The sequence below is a fragment of the Phoca vitulina genome, unplaced genomic scaffold, assembly GCF_004348235.1.
Source record: "Phoca vitulina isolate PV1807 unplaced genomic scaffold, GSC_HSeal_1.0 scaffold3, whole genome shotgun sequence".
Lineage (NCBI taxonomy): Eukaryota > Metazoa > Chordata > Mammalia > Carnivora > Phocidae > Phoca > Phoca vitulina.
Window position 1 is genome coordinate 49,291,745 of NW_022589706.1, and position 19,249 is coordinate 49,310,993.

At 36.2% G+C, this 19,249-nt stretch overlaps 1 protein-coding gene across 1 annotated transcript in view; it reads right to left on the reverse strand.

Moving 5' to 3' along the window:
- Positions 1 to 19,249, reverse strand: part of CENPC (centromere protein C) — a 75,611-nt gene that overhangs the window by 18,267 nt on the left and 38,095 nt on the right. The window contains 3 exon segments of the mRNA XM_032400487.1: positions 2,788 to 2,847; positions 12,470 to 12,552; positions 13,719 to 13,862. Of these exon segments, the coding sequence (XP_032256378.1) occupies positions 2,788 to 2,847; positions 12,470 to 12,552; positions 13,719 to 13,862 (287 nt within the window).

The window sequence follows — 19,249 nt, forward strand, 5'->3', positions numbered from 1 at the left end:
TATTTTTTTGACAATCTTTTATTTTTTAACCTGTTTTAAGTGTTTCTTATAAACACATAATTCAATATGTACTATTTAAGCAAATCTGAGAGTCCCTACCTTATTAGAGGAATTCAATCCATTATTTAGTGTAACAAGCAACATGTTTCCTTTTATTCATTCCATCTTACTTTATATTTAACTAGTTATTTTACATCAGTGCTGCTTCTTTCTCATTTTTATTGATTTGAGCAAATGACCTTATCTTTTTCCTCCCCTCCCTTGCTCATTTCAAAGTTTTGCTGTGCTTTTTCACCCCAAGGTCACCTTCCCATTCTTGACACTCAAAAATTAAACTCTCATTTCTCCATGATTATATTAAAAACTATATCCCTTACCAAGATATGCTATCCTCTCCTTTTCTCATTCAGTAAAATAAAACTTTTAGACTATTTTTACTACCGCTCTTCTGCCCCTACTCTCTTCCCTACCACATTAAGTTTTAATTAAAGATAGTATGGATTTCAAGGTAATACTACAAAAGTCATTATTTAGCACTTATAAAATCCCATTCACATTAGCATTAGGTAGTAGTCACACCCTAAGGTAATCAGCAATAATTCACATCCTTGTGTAATAATCCCCTCTCCTAAGATGTATGTGGGAACTGTGACTTGCTTCTCATCTGCAGAATATGGTAAGAGTGACGGAATTACTATGATTACATCATGATTATATATATGACAATATATGATATTATACATATAAGACACCATCTAGCAGACGCAGAGAGAAATTCTTCCTTGCTGACTCTGAAGAACCAAGGTGCCATACTATGAAGGGACGTACGGAAAGGGTCATGTGGCAAAGAACTGCAGGTAGCCTTTAGAAGCCGAAAGTAATGGCCCATGGCTCACAGCCAGCAAGAAAACAGGTACCTCAGTCCCACAGTTTCAAGGAACTGAATTCTAACAACCACAGGAGCTTGGAATAGGACCTCAAACCTCAGATGAGGCCACAACCCGGGCTGACACTTCTGATTGCAGCCTGTGACTCTTGCACAGAGGACCCAGCTAATCTGTGCCTGGGCTTCTGACCTGAAGAAAATATGGATAATAAATAAATGTGTGTTGTCTAAGCCACTGAATTGTGGTAATTTAGTACACAGCAACAGAAACCAAATACACGTTATTTAAATTTAACCACATATTATTACAAGAATTATTCCTCACCACTGTTTCCTCTCTTTGGAGTTAGTTTTGATGCATACACTTGGTTAGAATACCTTACGTGAGTATTTTACCGGGAGGATTTAGAGTCAACTCAATCTTTGCATTATCTGCAAAGTAAATTCACTTATCAGAAAGGAAAATACCTTGGCTAAGTATAAGATTACTGGATTGTAATACATTTCTTTTTTTTTTTTTTTTTTGTAATACATTTCTTAAAATAGGCTATAGATGTTATTTTATTCTTCCAATGTTACACAGATCAACAGTACTAGTCATTTTTTCTCCCTTATATATAAATGTTTCTGTCTAGAAGCTTCCCTATATTCTTGAAATTTAGGATTTTATTCACTGATGTCTAGAAGTGTATCTTTTTCAATAATTTTGACTGGCAGTTGGCAAACTCATTCAAATTGCAGATTTAAGCCATCTTTAATCCAGGGAAGTTTTCTTTAACATACTTCTTTTAACTCTTTTCCCTCCTCCACCTGTTTATCTTTTCTGGAAATCCTATTATTTGCAAGTTTTCTCAGCTGTCTCCATATTATTTCCACTGTATACCTTTTTTCCTCATGATTTCCATCTTTTCATATTTTGTCTCTCAGGAATGTCTTCCATGTCAACACACAGTTACTAATTCAGCTCTCAGTAACAGTGACCACCCTTTATTTTCACTTCATCTACTGACTTTTTAAATTTAAAAAATTGGATTTTTTCAGTCCCAGTAAGTTTTCTATGCTGTAACTGAATCTCTGAAAATGCTCATATTTCTTTTATTGTTAAAACTGTTATTAACCTACTACAAAAATTCTAGCTCACCAGCAGTTGCCTATTGTTCTTAGGCATGATGCTTGATTTTCCTCTCTCTAGTTGCTAAAGCCCCTGCTCAGAAACATTTTTATTTCTGTTTGCCTACTCCTGATTAGTTATCATTCCACTTCAAGAAAGCATTAAGACTAACAGTCTTTCTTCATATGGGCCCACAAAATATTGACAAAACATGAGTTTTTGGTTGAAGCAATTTGAGGAAACTTCACTTCTAGTGGTTCTCTTCAGGTACAAGTTCAGGAGCACTCACAACTTCAGGCATAGAGAGAAACATAAAAGGCCACTACAATCCCACAAAGGCAAAAGGTCCCATGAATCCTGACTGGCAAATATATCATGGGGAACCACAGGGTTTTAATCCTCCATGGCCTCTCCATGGGTTCCCCAGCTCCCATCTTTGCCTACTTATTCCAGCTACTGCTGGACTGGATAAAAATGGGAGTTGTCAGGGATGTCATCTACCTAGCAGTTATTACTTACAGAATTCTCCACCCTAACTGCTTAGCATAGGTGAAATCATGCTCCTTAATATGGGGCAAAGAGTGAGAGGGACACAGGATTTATAAATGAACAATAAAGATCATCATTTGGCCTTGATGACTTACTGTGAAATTCATAAAAACTAAACAAACAGTTTTAATTTATCTGCCAATTAATCCAAATATTTCCTCCCTGCATGAGAAAAATTAAGTCCTATTTAGTAACAGAGGTTTTATAATATGAAGATATTAAAAGAGAGAAATAATCTTACCTAACTTGTGATGTATTTTATTCTCTGGTATTACTGTAGATATTTTTACTCTTGAGTCACCTGCAAAATGCAAATGATAATACCGTGACCAAAGGCTGCTAATTCCATGTTGAATTAAACTGTTAGTTGGTCAATTTCTTTCTTTTTTTTTTTTTTTAAGATTTTATTTATTTATTTGACAGACAGAGAGTCAGCGAGAGAGGGAACACAAGCAGGGGGGAGTGGGAGAGGGAGAAGCAGGCTTCCCGCTGAGCAGGGAGCCCAATGCAGGGCTCGATCCCAGGACCCATGACCCGAGCCGAAGGCAGACGCTTAACCGACTGAGCCACCCAGGCACCCCAGTCAATTTCAATATTAAGTATTTTAATTAAATTTAACCTGACAATCATGTTATTACTTCTTTTACTTTTTACTGCTGAGGAATAAAGACTAATGAAAAACAGTATAACATTTTTCTTGATTTTGCTACAATGTGTATGTCTAAAGAGCCTAACGGTTAAAAATAACAAAAAATAAGCAAGTTTTCTGGACTTCAGGTGAAATAAGCCACTTGGTAGATTAAAATGTAGGGTGTAATAAAGAACAATCAATATGCTAATAATGTAATATATGATCTTTCAAGTTCTAAAACAGTATAAGTATACTAAATTTATCAGTGTGCCAATTAGGCCAGAGTTGTCAACTTTAGTATTGAAATAGCATCTAAACATAGCTGCCATTAATTCTTTCTCTTCCTATGCACAAATGTCATTCTTTATCAAGAAGCAGAGTCTAATTCCCTTTTCTCTGAATTCCCTAATTCCCTGAATCTCTGCTGATCTTAATGACTAGCTTGACTAACAGAACACAGCAGAAATGACATTCTGGGACTTCAAAGGCTAAGTCCTAAGAAGATATGCAGGTTCCACCTGGGTCTCTTACAACTTCACTCTGGAGAAAGAGACACCACATATGAAGTCCAACCACCCCAAGACTGCCATGCTGTGAGGAAACCCAAGCTAACCACATGCGGAGAAAAAAGATACACCTGGCCAGCCCCCAACTTGTTCCAGCCACCCTCGCTAAGTGCTAAATATAGAAGTGAAAAAGTCACCCTGGACTTCCAACCCAGTTGAGCTTTCAAATGACTCCAGCCCCAGCAGCTTGCATTTAAGTATGAATGCATGAGAGAGCCCAAATGAGACTTGCCCAACTAAGCCAAGTCAACCCACAGAACAATGAGACAGAAATCAATTGTTGTACTAAGCCACTAAGTTTTGGATGTTTGTTATGGAGCAACATGTAATTGGAACAATTAATGTCCATGAATGACCTAGAACTGAAAAGTCAGTCTACGCTTTCATTATATTCTCAAATGAGTCCATGAGAGCAAAAGACTGTTTAAAATTACTAAATTGGGGCGTCTGGGTGGCGGGCTCAGTCAGTTAAGCGTCCGACTCTTAATTTCAGCTCAGGTCATGATCTCTGGGTCATGAGATCGAGCCCCGAGTAGGGCACCATGCTGAGCATGGAGCCTGCTTTAGATTTTCTCTCTCCCTCTTTCTGTGCCCTTCCTTCACACATGCATGCACACACTCTCTTAAAAAGAAAAAAATAAAATTAAATGATTGAATTAGATACTTTATAAAATTGCTGGCTAAGAAGAAACTTTAGTGATCATAAAATCTAATTTTCCTGTCCAGAACTGGCAAATCTAGAGAGATCTATAGAAATTAAAAGTAGATTAGTGGATGCCATAGGCATAGGAGATATGAGAGGTGAGGGAAGGAAAGGTGCCTGCTAAAGATAAATATGGGGTTTCTTCTGGGGATGATAAAATTTTTCTAAAATTTATTGTGATGGTTACACACCATTGAATTACATCCCATAAATGGGTAAATTTTATGGTATGTGAATATCTCAATATATAGCTCAATAAAGCTGTTACCAAAAACAAAATCTAAATTCTCATGCAATCCCCACTAGAAAAAGTAGAGGGTTAGTCACTCCTTGAAAATTCTCCCATAGCAGTAAGCTGTGGGAAGCAGCTGATGGGATCAGAGAAAGAATGAAGCAAGTAAGTAAATATACTAAGAACAGTCCACTAAGAGAGCCTAGAAGCACACCAAGAGCCCAGATCTGAGTTTCTAAATGCCATTATCCACTAAAAAGAATCAGGTCCTTAGCAGAAATAAGTGACTCCAGAGTTGAGACAGGGAAAGTAGGCCAGAACATCTTAAGCCAAACAAAAGAGAGTATTCACAAAATGACAGAAACATAGTAAAAGGACATAAGGACCAGTTGAAAGGATGCCTACTGACCAAATCTGGCACAATATGAGTATTAGAATAAATAAAAGAGATTACAACCATCAACAGACAGGAACACAGGTAGCAACCCATAATTATATAAATAAACAAATGAGAGAAGGGGTAAGAAAAACTATTTCTTACAGAATGCCACTAATTAACAGGAAAATAGAACAGCACAATTTGGTAACATCATTAGTGGCTGATGATTCGAGTGGGAGTCTTCAAAAGATGCTAAGATTGGTGTGAAGGTTTGAAAAGGAACACATTATTATAATAGCATCAGAATATCACACCACAAAATACTTACCAATTATAAAAGAGAACAACCATATCTTTAGAGTAGAGATAATAACTTGAACAGGTGATCAAGATTAACATCACCAACAGGAGATGGGTAAACACTGTCTCCTAATGAGATGCACAAAGAACACAGCATCACTTCTGTACTACTGTCACATGTGCAAGGCTGGCATCTGATCATGAGGAAATATCAGAAAGACTCAGGTTGAAAGTCATTCTAAAGAATAAAAAGTTGTACTCTCTCAAAAAAATGTAAAGGTCAGAAAGTTAGAAAATGCCTTATTGAAGAAAACTTAATGGACATGAGAATTAAATGCAATCTATGATCCTGGATTGGATCCTGAACCAGAACACTAATGGAACTGCTGGTGAAATCTGCATGGAATCAGTGAAGGAATACTAGTGTTATATTAATGCTGATTTCCTGACTTGGACGGTTGGTTAAAGTGTGATTATGTTCTTGTCTTACATCATATCTGCATATACTTACACATAGTACTATGTCTGCAACTTGTTCTCAAATAGTACAGAAAAGGCTAATAATAGCCAAAGCAATCTTGAGAAAGAACAAAGCTGGAGGTATCACAATACCAGATTTCGAGATATACTACAAAGCTGTAGTACATCAAAACAGTATGATACTAGCACAAAAAAAAACACACAAAAAACATAGATCAGTGGAATAAAAGAGAGAATGCAGCTATAAACTCATGCTTATATAATCAATTAATCTATGACAAAGGAGGTAAGAATATACAACAGGGAAAAGACAGCATATTCAATCAATGGTGTTGGAAAAAATGGAGAGCTTCATGCAAAAAAATGAAACAGGACCACACTTTCTTACACTTTACACAAAAATAAACTCAAAATGGATTACCGACCTGGAAGTAAGACCTGAAACCATAAAACTCCTATAAGAAAACAGAGGCAGTAATCTCATTGACATTGGCTGTAGCAACATTTTTCTAGATATGTCTCCTTGGGCAAGGGAAACAAAAGCAAAAATAAACTATTAGGACTACATCAAAATAAAAAGCTTTTGCATAGCAAAGGAAACCAACAAAATGAAAAGACAACCTACTGAATGGGAGAAGATTATTTGCAAATGATATATCCAATAAGGGGTTAATATTCAAAATATGCAAAGAACTTAACGCAACAGCAAAAAACAAAATAATCCGATTTAAAAATGGGCAGAGGACCTGAACAGACATTTTTCCAAAGAAGACATCCAGATGGGCAGCAGACACATGAAAAGATGCTCAACATCACTCATCATCAGGGAAATGCAAATCAAAACCATAATGAACTACCACCTTATACCTGGCAGAATGGCTAGAATCAAAAAGATAAGAACATGTTGGTGAGGATGTGGAGAAAAATGAACCTTCATGCAGGTTGGTAGAAATGCAAATTGGAGTAGCCACTGTGGAAAACAGCATGGAGGTTCCTCAAAAAATTAAAAATAGAATTATCATATGATCCAGTAATTCCACTACTCAGTGTTTACCCAAAGAAAACAAAAACACTAATCCAAAAAGATACATTGCACCCCTATGTTTACTGCAGCATTATTTAAAATAGCCAAGATATAGAAGCAACCCAAGTGTCCATCCACAGATGAATGATAAAGATGATGTGGTATGTATACAAACCACACACACACACAGTGGAGTAGTACTCAGGCATAAAAATAGTGACATCTTGCCATTTGCAACAACATGGATGGAATGGATGGACTTAGAGGGTATAATGTTAACTGAAACAAGTCAGTCAGAGAAAGACAAATACCACATGATTTCACTCATATGTGGAATTTTTTTTAAAATGGTATTTATTGATTTGAAAGAGAGAGAGCATGAGAGAGAGCACGAGCAGGGGTGAGGGACAGAGGGAAAGGGAGAAGCAGACTCCCCGCTGAGCAGGGAGCCCAATGGGGGACTTAATCCCAGGACGCTGGGATCATGACCTGGGCCGAAGGCAGACGCTTAACCGACTGAGCCACCCAGGCGCCCCACTCATATGTGGAATTTAAGAAACAAAACAATTGAAGAAAACAAGAGACAAACAAAAAAAAACCCAGACTCTTAAATACAGAGAACATACTGGTGGTTGCCAGAGGAGAGGTGGGTGAGGGATGAGTGACATAGATAAAGAGGATTAAGAGTACACTTATGGGGGCGCCTGGGTGGCTCAGTAGTTAAGCATCTGCTTTCAGCTCAGGTCACAGTCCCAGGGTCCTGGGATGGAGCCCCACATCAGGCTCCCTGCTCGGCGGGAAGCCTGCTTCTCCCTCTCCTACTCCCCCTGCTGTGTTCCTTCTCTCACTGTGTCTCTGTCTGTCAAATAAATAAATAATATCTTTAAAAAAAAAAAAGAGTACACTTATGATGAGCACTGCTGAATAAAGTATAAAGATGCTGAATCATTATATTGTATACCTAAAACTAACATAACACTGTATGTTAATATACTTCAATAAAAAAACAAAATTTTTAAGGGGCACCTAGGTGGCTCAGGCAGTTGAGTGTCCAACTCTTGATCTCAGCTCAGGTCTTGACCTTGGGGTCATGAGTTCAGGCCCCGACCCATGTTGGGCTCCATGCTGGGTACGGAGCCTACTAAAAAAAAATTTTTTTAAAGGCTAATGATAAGAAACATGTATGAATATATATGTAGCAGAGGCAGGGAGGGAGATGGAACAAATGTTGTAAAATGTTGACAAATATGGAATCTGGGTGAAGCAGATATGGGATTTCAGAGTAAGTTTAAAATTAATAATTTCTAAAATTTAATAATTTAAGTAATAAATTTAATAATTTCCAAAAAAAATTTTAAAAAACAGCAACAAAGAGATAACACCTGAATTTCAAACACCAAAGAATTCTAATAAGCATGGAGATAGAAGAAAACAGGTTACTTACAAAGAAAATAAAAAATAAGTCTGCCTTTAAATTTCTACTCATAAGCATTAGCTATTGTGAGGCAAAAGATCAATAGCCAGCTAGTTTAAAGGAAAAAAGATAATGACTCAAAGATTATTTTTACTATTCAACTGTTTGTAAAAAAAAAAAAAAAAAAAATTCTGAGTTCTTGCTGGCATATGTGAGAATGTCTACCAACTTTACAAAGTAACAAGGCTATCTGTTCTGACAGTAAGTATAAATGTACTGAACATTTATTAAAGGAAAAAATACTGACAGAGAAAGTTAAAAATAAAAATTCAATCATGTACTGTTTCTAAACCACTTTGTTTTAGTTCTGTAGGAAAGGTTAAGTAAAAAGATGAATAAAAATACAAAAAAGAACAATGAACCAAAAGAAAGCAGGGGTCACAATATTAATATTAGACAAAACAGACTACAAGGTAAAAGCATTGTAATAGGATCAAGAAGATAAATTTGACCAAAGCAGGTACATTCCATATAAAAGCTTACATGCTTAGTAACAGCACTGAAATGTACTGAGCAAACACTGCAGAAAATAGAAGGAGAAAAAAGCAGACCATTGCAGTGGAAATACTTTACTTCAACTCTGGCAGTCTTCAGCAGATTTCACAAATCAAGGATATAAAGGATCAAATTAATATCTAATGTAATATGTTCAATTCTAAGATCCTGTTCTTTTCCCCAAAATCTGCTCCTTCCCTAGCAGTCTCCAAATCAAGTAATGACAACACCATTCTTTCAGGTGCTCAAGCCAAAAGCCTCAAAGTTATCCCTGACATCTCTCTCTTACATGCCACATCCCATCCATCAGGAAATCCTGTGGATTCTATCTTCAAAAATATTCAAAATCCTACTACTGCTCTCCACCCTCCACTGCTACCACCCGAGACTCTAAGCAAACTCTTACTGGGATTAGTAATGTCTCACCAGTCTCCCTGCTTCCAACCTTACACCAGGCCCCTCAAACTCACCAGTCCCTCCCTAATACAAGAGCCACAGTCATTCTGTTTATAAGTCGTCATATCGCTCCTCTGCTCAAAACCCTCCAATGCCTTATCATTTCTTAGGAAAAGCCAAAAATCCTTAAAATAAAGCCTTTAACATCCTACGTGATCTTTCATTCTTGTTATCTCTATGACATCATCTCCTACTACTCTATCCCTCTCTTCCTTTGCTCCAGTCTCCTTGGTGTTTTGCCATCAGAATCATTATCATATCAGAAAAACTGCCCTTGGTCTTCCCTCTACCTGAGGCATTATTTCCTCATACAGCTGCATAATTTGCTTCCTCATCTTTTTCCTATTTCGCTCAAATGATCACTTCCTCAGTGAGGCCTTTTCTGCCCATCTACCTAAGAATGTAACCGCCATTTCCTACTGCAAAATCCCTGCTTTATTTTTCTACTCTCAATCCAGCAAATCATAAGTTTTGCTATCTTTTTTTTTATTGTCTTCTATCCTGGTCCCCCAGAAAGTAAGCTCCAGGTGTGCAGAAGTTTTTGTCAGTTTTGTTCACTACCACATCTGCAGCCTCTAGAAGGATACATAGTAAGTATTCCATAATATTCTATAAATATTCAAGAGTTCCAGGGCACCTGGGTGAAAGCATCTGCCTTCAGCTCAGGTCATGATCTGAGGGTCCTGGTATTAAGTCCTGCATCGGGCTCCCTGTTCAACGGGGAGTCTGTTTCTCCCTCTCCCTCTCCTCCCCAACCCCGCTCATGCTCACTCACTTTCTCTCCAATAAATAAATAAAAATCTTTAAAAATAAAAAAAATGTGAGTTCCATAAATATTCAAAATATATTCAAAAATATACATCCACTCAATAAAATAAGTGGATGTGTATTTTTATATCCATATATGTACACAAAAGAATAATATTCTTTTTCAAGCACCCATGGGAGAATTTTTTATATGCTCTAAGCACACTATGGATCACAAAGAAAACCTTAATAAATTCAAAAAATAAATAATACAAGCCAAAGTTCCCTAGAACAATGAAATGAAACTAGAAATTGTTAACAAAGAACAAAACACTTCAGAATAACAGCCAACAGTATGTTTTAACATAAACCAGATATTAAACTAAACAAGAAAGCTATGGGATTGGAAACGATATCCCCATTTTATAGATAAGGATGCTGAAGGTAAGAGGAATGAAGTTTTTTACTCAAGATAACATAGTAAATAAGTGGTAGAGCTGGATTCAACCCCAGGGACTCTGGAGACCAAGCTCTTAACTAATATACTCTTAAAAAAACTCCTGGGTCAAAGAAAAATCACTGTAATTTAGGGTATACTACAATAAGAATACAACATCTGGGGCGGCCTGGGTGGCTCAGCTGGTTTAGTATCCAACTCTTGATTTCGGCTCAGGCCATGATCTCAGGGTTGGTGGGACTGAGCCCCACATCAGGCTCTGCGCTCAACAGGGAGTCTGCTGGAGATTCTCTCTCCCTTTGCCCCCCCCCACCCCTCCCCCTGCTCGCAGGCTTTCTCTCTCTCTAAAATAAATGAATAAATCTTTTTTTTTTTTTTTTAAAGGAACACAACATTTAAAAAGCTATAAAATTGGGGCACCTGGGTGGCTCAGTCGGTTGACAGTCTGACTCTTGATTTTGGCTCAGGTCATGATCTCAGCGTCTTGAGATCAAGCCCCAGGTGGGGCTCTATACTCAGCACAGAGTCTGCTTCAGATTCTCTCTCTCCCTCTTGCTCTCCCCCAACCCCACACACACTTTCTAAATAAATAAATAAATAAATAAATAAATCTTTTAAAAAAATTTTTAAAATAAATAAAAAGCTCTAAAATTAAGCCAATACTACTCAGGAAAATTCATTGTTTTTTCAAATAAAAAATTTTTTATCAAATAAAAAATAGAAAAATAATTAGAGAAAGCATTCAACTTAGAGGAGAAAAATAATAAAATAAATCTAAACACAAGGAGAAAAAAACAATTTAAAAGGAAAAACAAAGGGGGCGCCTGGCTGGCTCAATTGATAGAGCCTACGACTCTTTGTTATCAGGGTTGTAGGTTCAAGCCCCACATTAAGTATAGAGATTACTTAAAAATAAAATCTTTAAAAAAACAAATTCCAAATTCCACATTCCTAGCATTTCAAGAGATGCAAATCAAAAGGAAAAAGAGGGGCATTGGGTGGCTCAGTAAGTTGAGTGTCCAACTCTTGATTTTGGCTCAGGTCATGATCTCAGAGTTGTGAGATCAGCTCTGAGCTCAATAAGGAGTCTGCTTAAGATTCTCTCCCTTTCCCTCTAGCCACCCCACCCCCCCACAACCAGCCCCGCTCATGGGCACACCTGCGTGTGCTCCATTTCTCTCAAAAAAAAAAAAAAAGAGAGAGAGAGATTCCAATTTAAAAAAATTAAAAATAAAAGGAAAATTAATTAGTGAATTAGGAAAGAAAAAATAGTATAACAGATTAAATTCCAAGCACATATTCTTTAGCAGCATAAAAATTACAAAACTATTAAGAGGCATTTAAAAAACTTAACTATGTAAAGTTTCAAACATATTTAAAATAGAAAAAATTATATAATGAAACTGATATACCCATCATACAGCTACAGTAATCAATACACGGCTAATCTTGCTTCATTTATACCCTTAGCAGCGTAACATTTTTATTTTTTTTTAAGATTTATTTATTTGAGAGAGAGACAGAGAGAGAGAAAGTGTGTGGTGGGCAGAGGCAAAGGGAGAGGGAGAGAAAGTCTCAAGCAGATCTGCACTGAGCATAAGCCCAATGCCAGGCCCTACCTCACAACCCTGAGATCATGACCTGAGCTGAAATCAAGAGTCAGGCGCCCAACCAACTGTGTCACCCCAGCACCCCTTAACATTTTTCAATACTAGAAGAGATATTTTAAGTGTCAATTATTTCATTATGTTCTACCTCAATGAAAGGACTGTCACTCTGGCATTCTTTCTCTTTCTCTTCCTCCTCTATCACATAGGTGTAAGGTCTTACAAATCTCTAAACATATAGTAAGGCTCTTTGGAGTAAGTACTCAATACACATTTGCCACTGGTGATAATTTATATAAAACATAGCACACCCTTACTTTGTATGCATAATGCCATAAATATCAAGACAAGACACAATAAATAATAACCTACTTGAACTTTTCTGAACTTCCTTGTCATCCACATCGGAATTATTCTTTCCAGATGTTAAACAATTCTTGAGCCTGAAAGGTCCACTTTAAGATAAAAAAGTAAACCATCAAATTTGTACTTGTATAATACATATATCTAATTATCTATCCTAATGGTCATTTTTCTCCCAAAAACTGCCAAAGGTTTCCTTCTTATAAAACCAACAGTGATGTTATAGATTACCAAAAATATATTTACATGCTACATAAAATAAAGGATCTATAATTTAATCCTATAACTGTCAAAGAGGACAAATACTGAATTTTATAACCTTTTAAATTTCATGAATCAATTTTAAATTTTAAGTCAACTCAAGTAACACCCCTGATAAAAATCAAATCAAACAGTATTATAAAAAATATTAGAAATAAATCAGCTTGTCTTAATTTAAAAATACAGTCAAAAACAAGTGGAATTTAAAATATAGTCCAGAAGTTGTTCCGAGATAATTCAGCTTATCCCAGCCCTAGATTCCTTTCCTTCTATTATGAACCCAGGATAGGCCTAGGAGTCATAACCCACCAAATAGTAAAGAAATCTTAGCCATCACTTACATGTCTTGAGAATGTTATAATTTACCATTCTTTCATTTTAAAAAAGGGTATATGACTTCAGATATTATAAGAATAGGTTAATTTGGTTTGTTCACTGAGTGTACCTATTTTAAACACATACCCACAAATTCTTAAATACTCCTCTTTTCAAGAGAGAGAGCCTAATCCCCCATTCCTTGAACGTGGTCTGGACTTAATGACCTTTTTCTAACAAACAGAATGAAGTGGAAGTGACAGTATGCAACTTCAGATACTAGGTTATTAAAAGGGAATTTTAACCTCCATCATAGTCACACTTTCTCTTGGATCACTTGCTTTGTAAAAAGCCAGCTGCCATATTGAACAGCCCTATGGAGAGGGCCACATGACAAGGAAGGCCTGCATCTAACAGCCATGGGAGCAAACTACCTTATAAGTAGATCCTCCAGTCACAGTCAAGCCTTCAAAGGACTGCAGACCAGGTAGACATCTTGAATGCTACGCCTCATTAGAACCCCTGAGTAAGAACTAGCCAGCTAACCCAGACTTCTGGGCCACAGAAACTATGAAACCATAGATGTTTGCAAGTGACTATTAAAGTTTGGGGTAATTTGTTACACAGCAATGAGTGACTAATATAATAAGTAAATCCAATTATCCTTAGAACACATGCATACCTTCCTTCCAAAACTGAAGTCTTAGGCTCTCCAGAATCCAAGTTAGATTCTGCTGGCGTCTTGCGTGTAAATCCCCTGATCTGAGACTTCAGATGAACATTTTGTCCAGTCATATTATCTTGATCCTTTGTGCTTCTTGTACCTCTGTGAAAATGTAAAGTGTAAAATTATTTTCATTTCTCCATAAAATATTTCTTCTAGAAACAATACACAATGAATAGGCCATATAATACTGGTTGTAACAAATATTAGATAACCCTATTCAGGTCCTAGGACTTACAACTAGCCTAGGAAGAAAACTTGATTCTAGGACCTACTAAGAAAAATTCTGAAATGGTACAAACCTGGCCTAAGATGGAGGTGATGACAGGGGGGAACACAAGGAGACATTACTACAGGCAGCATATAATGTATATTACACACTTAATCTATCATTTTTTTGAAAATCCACAAACAACTGAAATTGTTTTCTTTGACACCCCTAGTCAGCCTATTGAGGAACAATAGGATGCTCAGAGGGACTCTGGTTCATCTCTTTAGTAGCTAACAGCTATTTAATTTATCTCCAATATATGCAAATAGGACATATTATTCCCAGATTGTATAATTTTTCTCTTCTCTCCCATTTCTCTTGTAAGTCCTATGTTTTAATTTGTTTCTTGACTCAGTCTATCAGCCTACTCTTACCATATGTGAGAAAATAATTTGCATGCAAAATAACTAAAGAACATGCAGACTTTGGTCCTACGATCACAGTCTAAAGAAATAAAAGGGATTATAAGAGAATATTATGAACAATTATACATCAACAAATTAGATAACCTAGATGAAATGGATAAATTCCTAAAGACACACAAATTACCAAAACTGATTCAAGAAGAAATAATCTCAAAAGACCTGTAACGAGAGAATGAATCAGTAATCAAAAAACTACCCAGAAAGAAAACCCCAGGCCCAAATGGTTTCACTGCTGAATTCTTCCAAGCATTCAAATAATACAAATTCTTCACAAACTCTTTCAAAAAACAGAAGAGAACTTCTCAACTCACTTTATGAGGCCAAGATTATCTTGATACCAAAACTGGACAAAGACATCACAAGAAAACTAAACCAAAAAACTCAACATACTAGCAAAAGAAATCTAACAATGTGTAAACAGAATTATACATACATCATGACCAAATGGGATTCATACCAGAGATGCAGTTTGGTCTACCATCCAAAAACCAATTAATATAATACATCAGATCAATAACAAAAAAAAATCACATCATCATATTAGTAGATGCAAAAAAAAAAGCAAGCATTTAACAAAATCCAACACCTTTTTATGATAAAAACGCTCAACAAACTAGGACTAGAAGAGAACTGCCACAACCTGAAAAAAGGGTATATATGAAAAACCTACACCTAGCAGTACACTAAATGGTGAAAGACTAGATGTTTTCCTCCTAAAATTTAGGAACCAGACAAGGAAGTCTGCTGTTACCACTTCTATTAAACACTGTACTAAAGATTTTAGCCAGGGCAATTAGGCAATATAAAACAAATAAATAATAGATTGGAAAGGAAGGGTAAAACTATCTCTATTCAAAAATGACACGATTTTTGTACTCAGAAAATCCTATTAAGTACACTAAAAAGCTAATAAATGGCACTAATAAATGACTTCAGCAAGGTTGCAGAATATATAAAAACCAACTGTATTTCTATACACTTGCAATGAACACCCAAAAGTAAAATTTAAAAGCAACTCTATTCACAATAGCATCAAAACAAATAAAATGCTTAGGAATGAATTTAACAAAAGAAGTGTAAAACTTATGCTCTGAAAACATTGTTGTAATAAGTTAAAGATCTCAATAGATGGAAAAACATCCCATGTTCATGGATCAATAGATTTACTGTTAAAATAGCAATATCCCCCAAACTGATATACAGATTCAATGCAATCCCTATCAGAATCTTAACTGATGTCTTTGTAGAAATTGACATGCTGATTCTAAAATTTATATGGAATTGCAAGGAACCCAGAATAGTCAAAAGAATCCTGAAAAGGAAGAATAAAAAGAACTCATACCTCCTGATCTCAAACCTTATCACAGCAATGGTAATCATCACAGTACAGTACTGGACCAAGAACTGATATACAGATCAAGAGAAAAAAGTTGAGAATCCAGAAGGAAACTCATATACGTATGGTCAACTAATTTTCAATAATGGTGTCAAGACCGTTCAATGGGGAAAAAAATAGTCTTTTCAATAAACACTTAGTGGGACAATTGGATAGTCATATGGAAAAGCTGAACCCTTACTTCACAGAATATACAAAAATTAACTCAAAATGGATGAAAGACCTAAATACAAGAGAGTTAAAACTATAAAACTCTTAGAAGAAAAGATAGGGACAAATCTTCATGAACTTGGATTCTTAGATATGACATCAAAAGTATAAGCAATAGGGGCGCCTGGGTGGCTCAGATGGTTAAGCGTCTGCCTTCGGCTCAGGTCATGATCCCAGGGTCCTGGGATTGAGTCCCGCATCGGGCTCCCTGCCCAGCGGGGAGCCTGCTTCTCCCTCTGCCTCTCTCTCTCTGTCTCTTATGAATAAATAAAATCTTTTTTTTTTTTTTTTTAAAGATTTTATTTATTTATTTGACAGAGAGAGAGACAGCGAGAGCAGGAACACAAGCAGGGGGAGTGGGAGAGGGAGAAGCAGGCTTCCTGCCGAGCAGGGAGCCCGATGTGGGACTCGATCCCAGGACCCTGGGATCATGACCTGAGCCGAAGGCAGACGCTTAACGACTGAGCCACCCAGGCGCCCTGAATGAATAAAATCTTAAAAAAAAAAAAAAAAAAAAAAAGTATAAGCAATAATAGACTGGACTTTATCAAAATTAAAAGCTTTTGTGCTTCAAAGGACACCATTAAAAAGCAAAGAAGACAACCCACAGATAGGAGAAAATATTTGCAAATCCCTTATTTGACAAGGAACTTGTATCCAAAATATATAAAGACCTCTAACAACAAAATTAAAAAAAAACAAAAAAAAACAAAAAGACAACCCAACTAAAAATAGGCTGAAAAGATCTTTTTCTAATGATATGCAAATGACCAATAAACACATGAAAAGATGCTCAACATCACTAGTCATCTGGGAAATGCAAATGAAAACCACAATGAGATACCACTTTCATACCAACTAGGATGGCTAGCATCAAAGTGAGGTAATAACAACTGTTGGCAAGGATGCAGAGATACTGGAACCCTCATACACTGCTCACAGAAATATAAAATGGTGCAGATGCTTTGGAAAACAGTCTTGCAGTTCCTCAAACAATTTAAATATAGAGTTACCATATGGCTCAGCAATTCCACTCCTAGGTATATGTCCAAGAGAACTGAAAACATATGTCCACATAGAAACCTGTACACAAATGTTTATATCAGCATTATTCAAAAGAGCCAAAGGTGGGGGGCGCCTGGGTGGCTCAGTCGTTAAGCGTCTGCCTTCAGCTCAGGTCATGATCCCAGGGTCCTGGGATCGAGCCCCGCATCGGGCTCCCTGCTCCACGGGAAGCCTGCTTCTCCCTCTCCCACTCCCCCTGCTTGTGTTCCCTCTCTCGCTGTGTCTCTCTCTGTCAAATAAATAAATAAAATCTTTAAAAAAAAAAAAAAGAGCCAAAGGTGGAAACAACCCAAATGTCCATCAATGAATGAACAGATAAACAAAATATGGTATACCATAAAATATTATTTAGTCATAAAAAGTAATGAAGTACTACTGATACATGCTACAACAAGAAACTTGAAAATATCCAAACAGGAGGCACCTGGGTGGCCCAGTCAGTTAAGTGTCTGACTCTTGATCTCAGCTCAGGTCTTGATCTCAGGATCATGAGTTCAAACCCAGGGGGATGGGGGGGCAGTGAATATCCAAACAGAAAGAAGCCAGTACAAAAAAACTCATACTATAGGATTTTATTCAGGTGAAAATCCAAAATGTAAAATCTATACAAACAAAAAGTATATTAGTGGTTGCTTAGAGCAGTGGAAGAGGGAATGGGAAATGCTAACTAAAGGGTACTGGCTTCTTCGTGAAGTGCTGAAAATGCTCTAAAATTGACTATGTTGATGGTTTGCACCTATCTGTGAATATACTATAAAACCACTGAATTGTACACATTTCATGAGTGAATTGTATGATATGTGAAGTATCCTTCATAAAACTTTTAAAAAAGAAATCTACTGTAATGAGCTTCTGTTCCATCTGGCTTCTAGAAATAATATAGAAATTAAGTGATTACATAAATTTGAATGAAAGAAACTCAGTGAAGACTGCTTATACTTTAAGTGCTCTAGCTCTTAAAGTCTGGTTTATTTTGTTCCCAACAGGTTTTAATAGGGAAAAAGGAAGTTAGCTTGTAGTTTAATTAATGCTCATGGTTATAAAGACGCAAAAAATATCACTTTTAAACAAGTTAAAAGTTTCAATATCTGTTAGATACATGCAGAGAGCAGAAGTAACTCATGTAACATCTCTAATCAGGAAGATGCCTTAAAAATTTTTTTAAAAAAAGGAAGACTCCTTAGACAAATTAATTTATTGATTTTGGCTTAAATACTATTATCCACCTCCTCCCTGATTTCAACACATGTGTGTGTGCGCACGCGTGCGTGTGTGTGTGTGGGGTATGTGTCACTAATATTCTAGTATTGAAAAGGCTTCAATTTATTTTCTCCCAAAAAACCTAGTAAGTTTTAATTCCTAAAATTCCTCTACTGGTTTTTCATAGTGAAAAATTATCAAAAGACTAAATACATTGTACACCTGAAAATATAACACTATGTTAATTATACTTGAAGAAAAGAAACAGTAGCATCTGGAAATAAATAAAATAAATAAATAAAAACCATTTAAAAAAACAACAGCAGAAGTGGAAACCACCCAAATGCTCACCCTTTAATGAATGGATAAAAAGTGGTATATTATTTGCAATAAAAAGGAATGAAGTACAAAAAAAGAGAGAGAAACTAAGTATTTTCATATAACCATACAAGATGTTAACTATAAATTCAATGAGCCACTTGATTTTTTCTATATACTGAGAGCTAAAAATGGTTTGTATATTTTCAAAGGTTACATCTTAAATGATTATTTACCTATAGGCATAACTGTTTCCATTTTGCCCTTTGGCCAGCAAAGCCTAAAATAATTACTATCTGGCCCTTTAAGAAAAGTTTGCCAACCTCCACTTCTTATAAAGGAATAAAAATAAATCATTTATCAACATGAATAATCTCAAAAATGAACTGTGGAAAAAAAGCAAGTCACAGAGGATGTATATACTAATAAAACCATTTTTATAAACTTTTAAAACCATACCACATGCTGTTCATATAAACATGCACATGTAGGAAAAGTATAAAAATATCCATGAGAATGGTAACTACCAAATTCAGTATCACTAACAAGGGAGAAGAATGGGCTCAGCAAAGGTACACATGGGATTTCAACGGTCGCTATAATA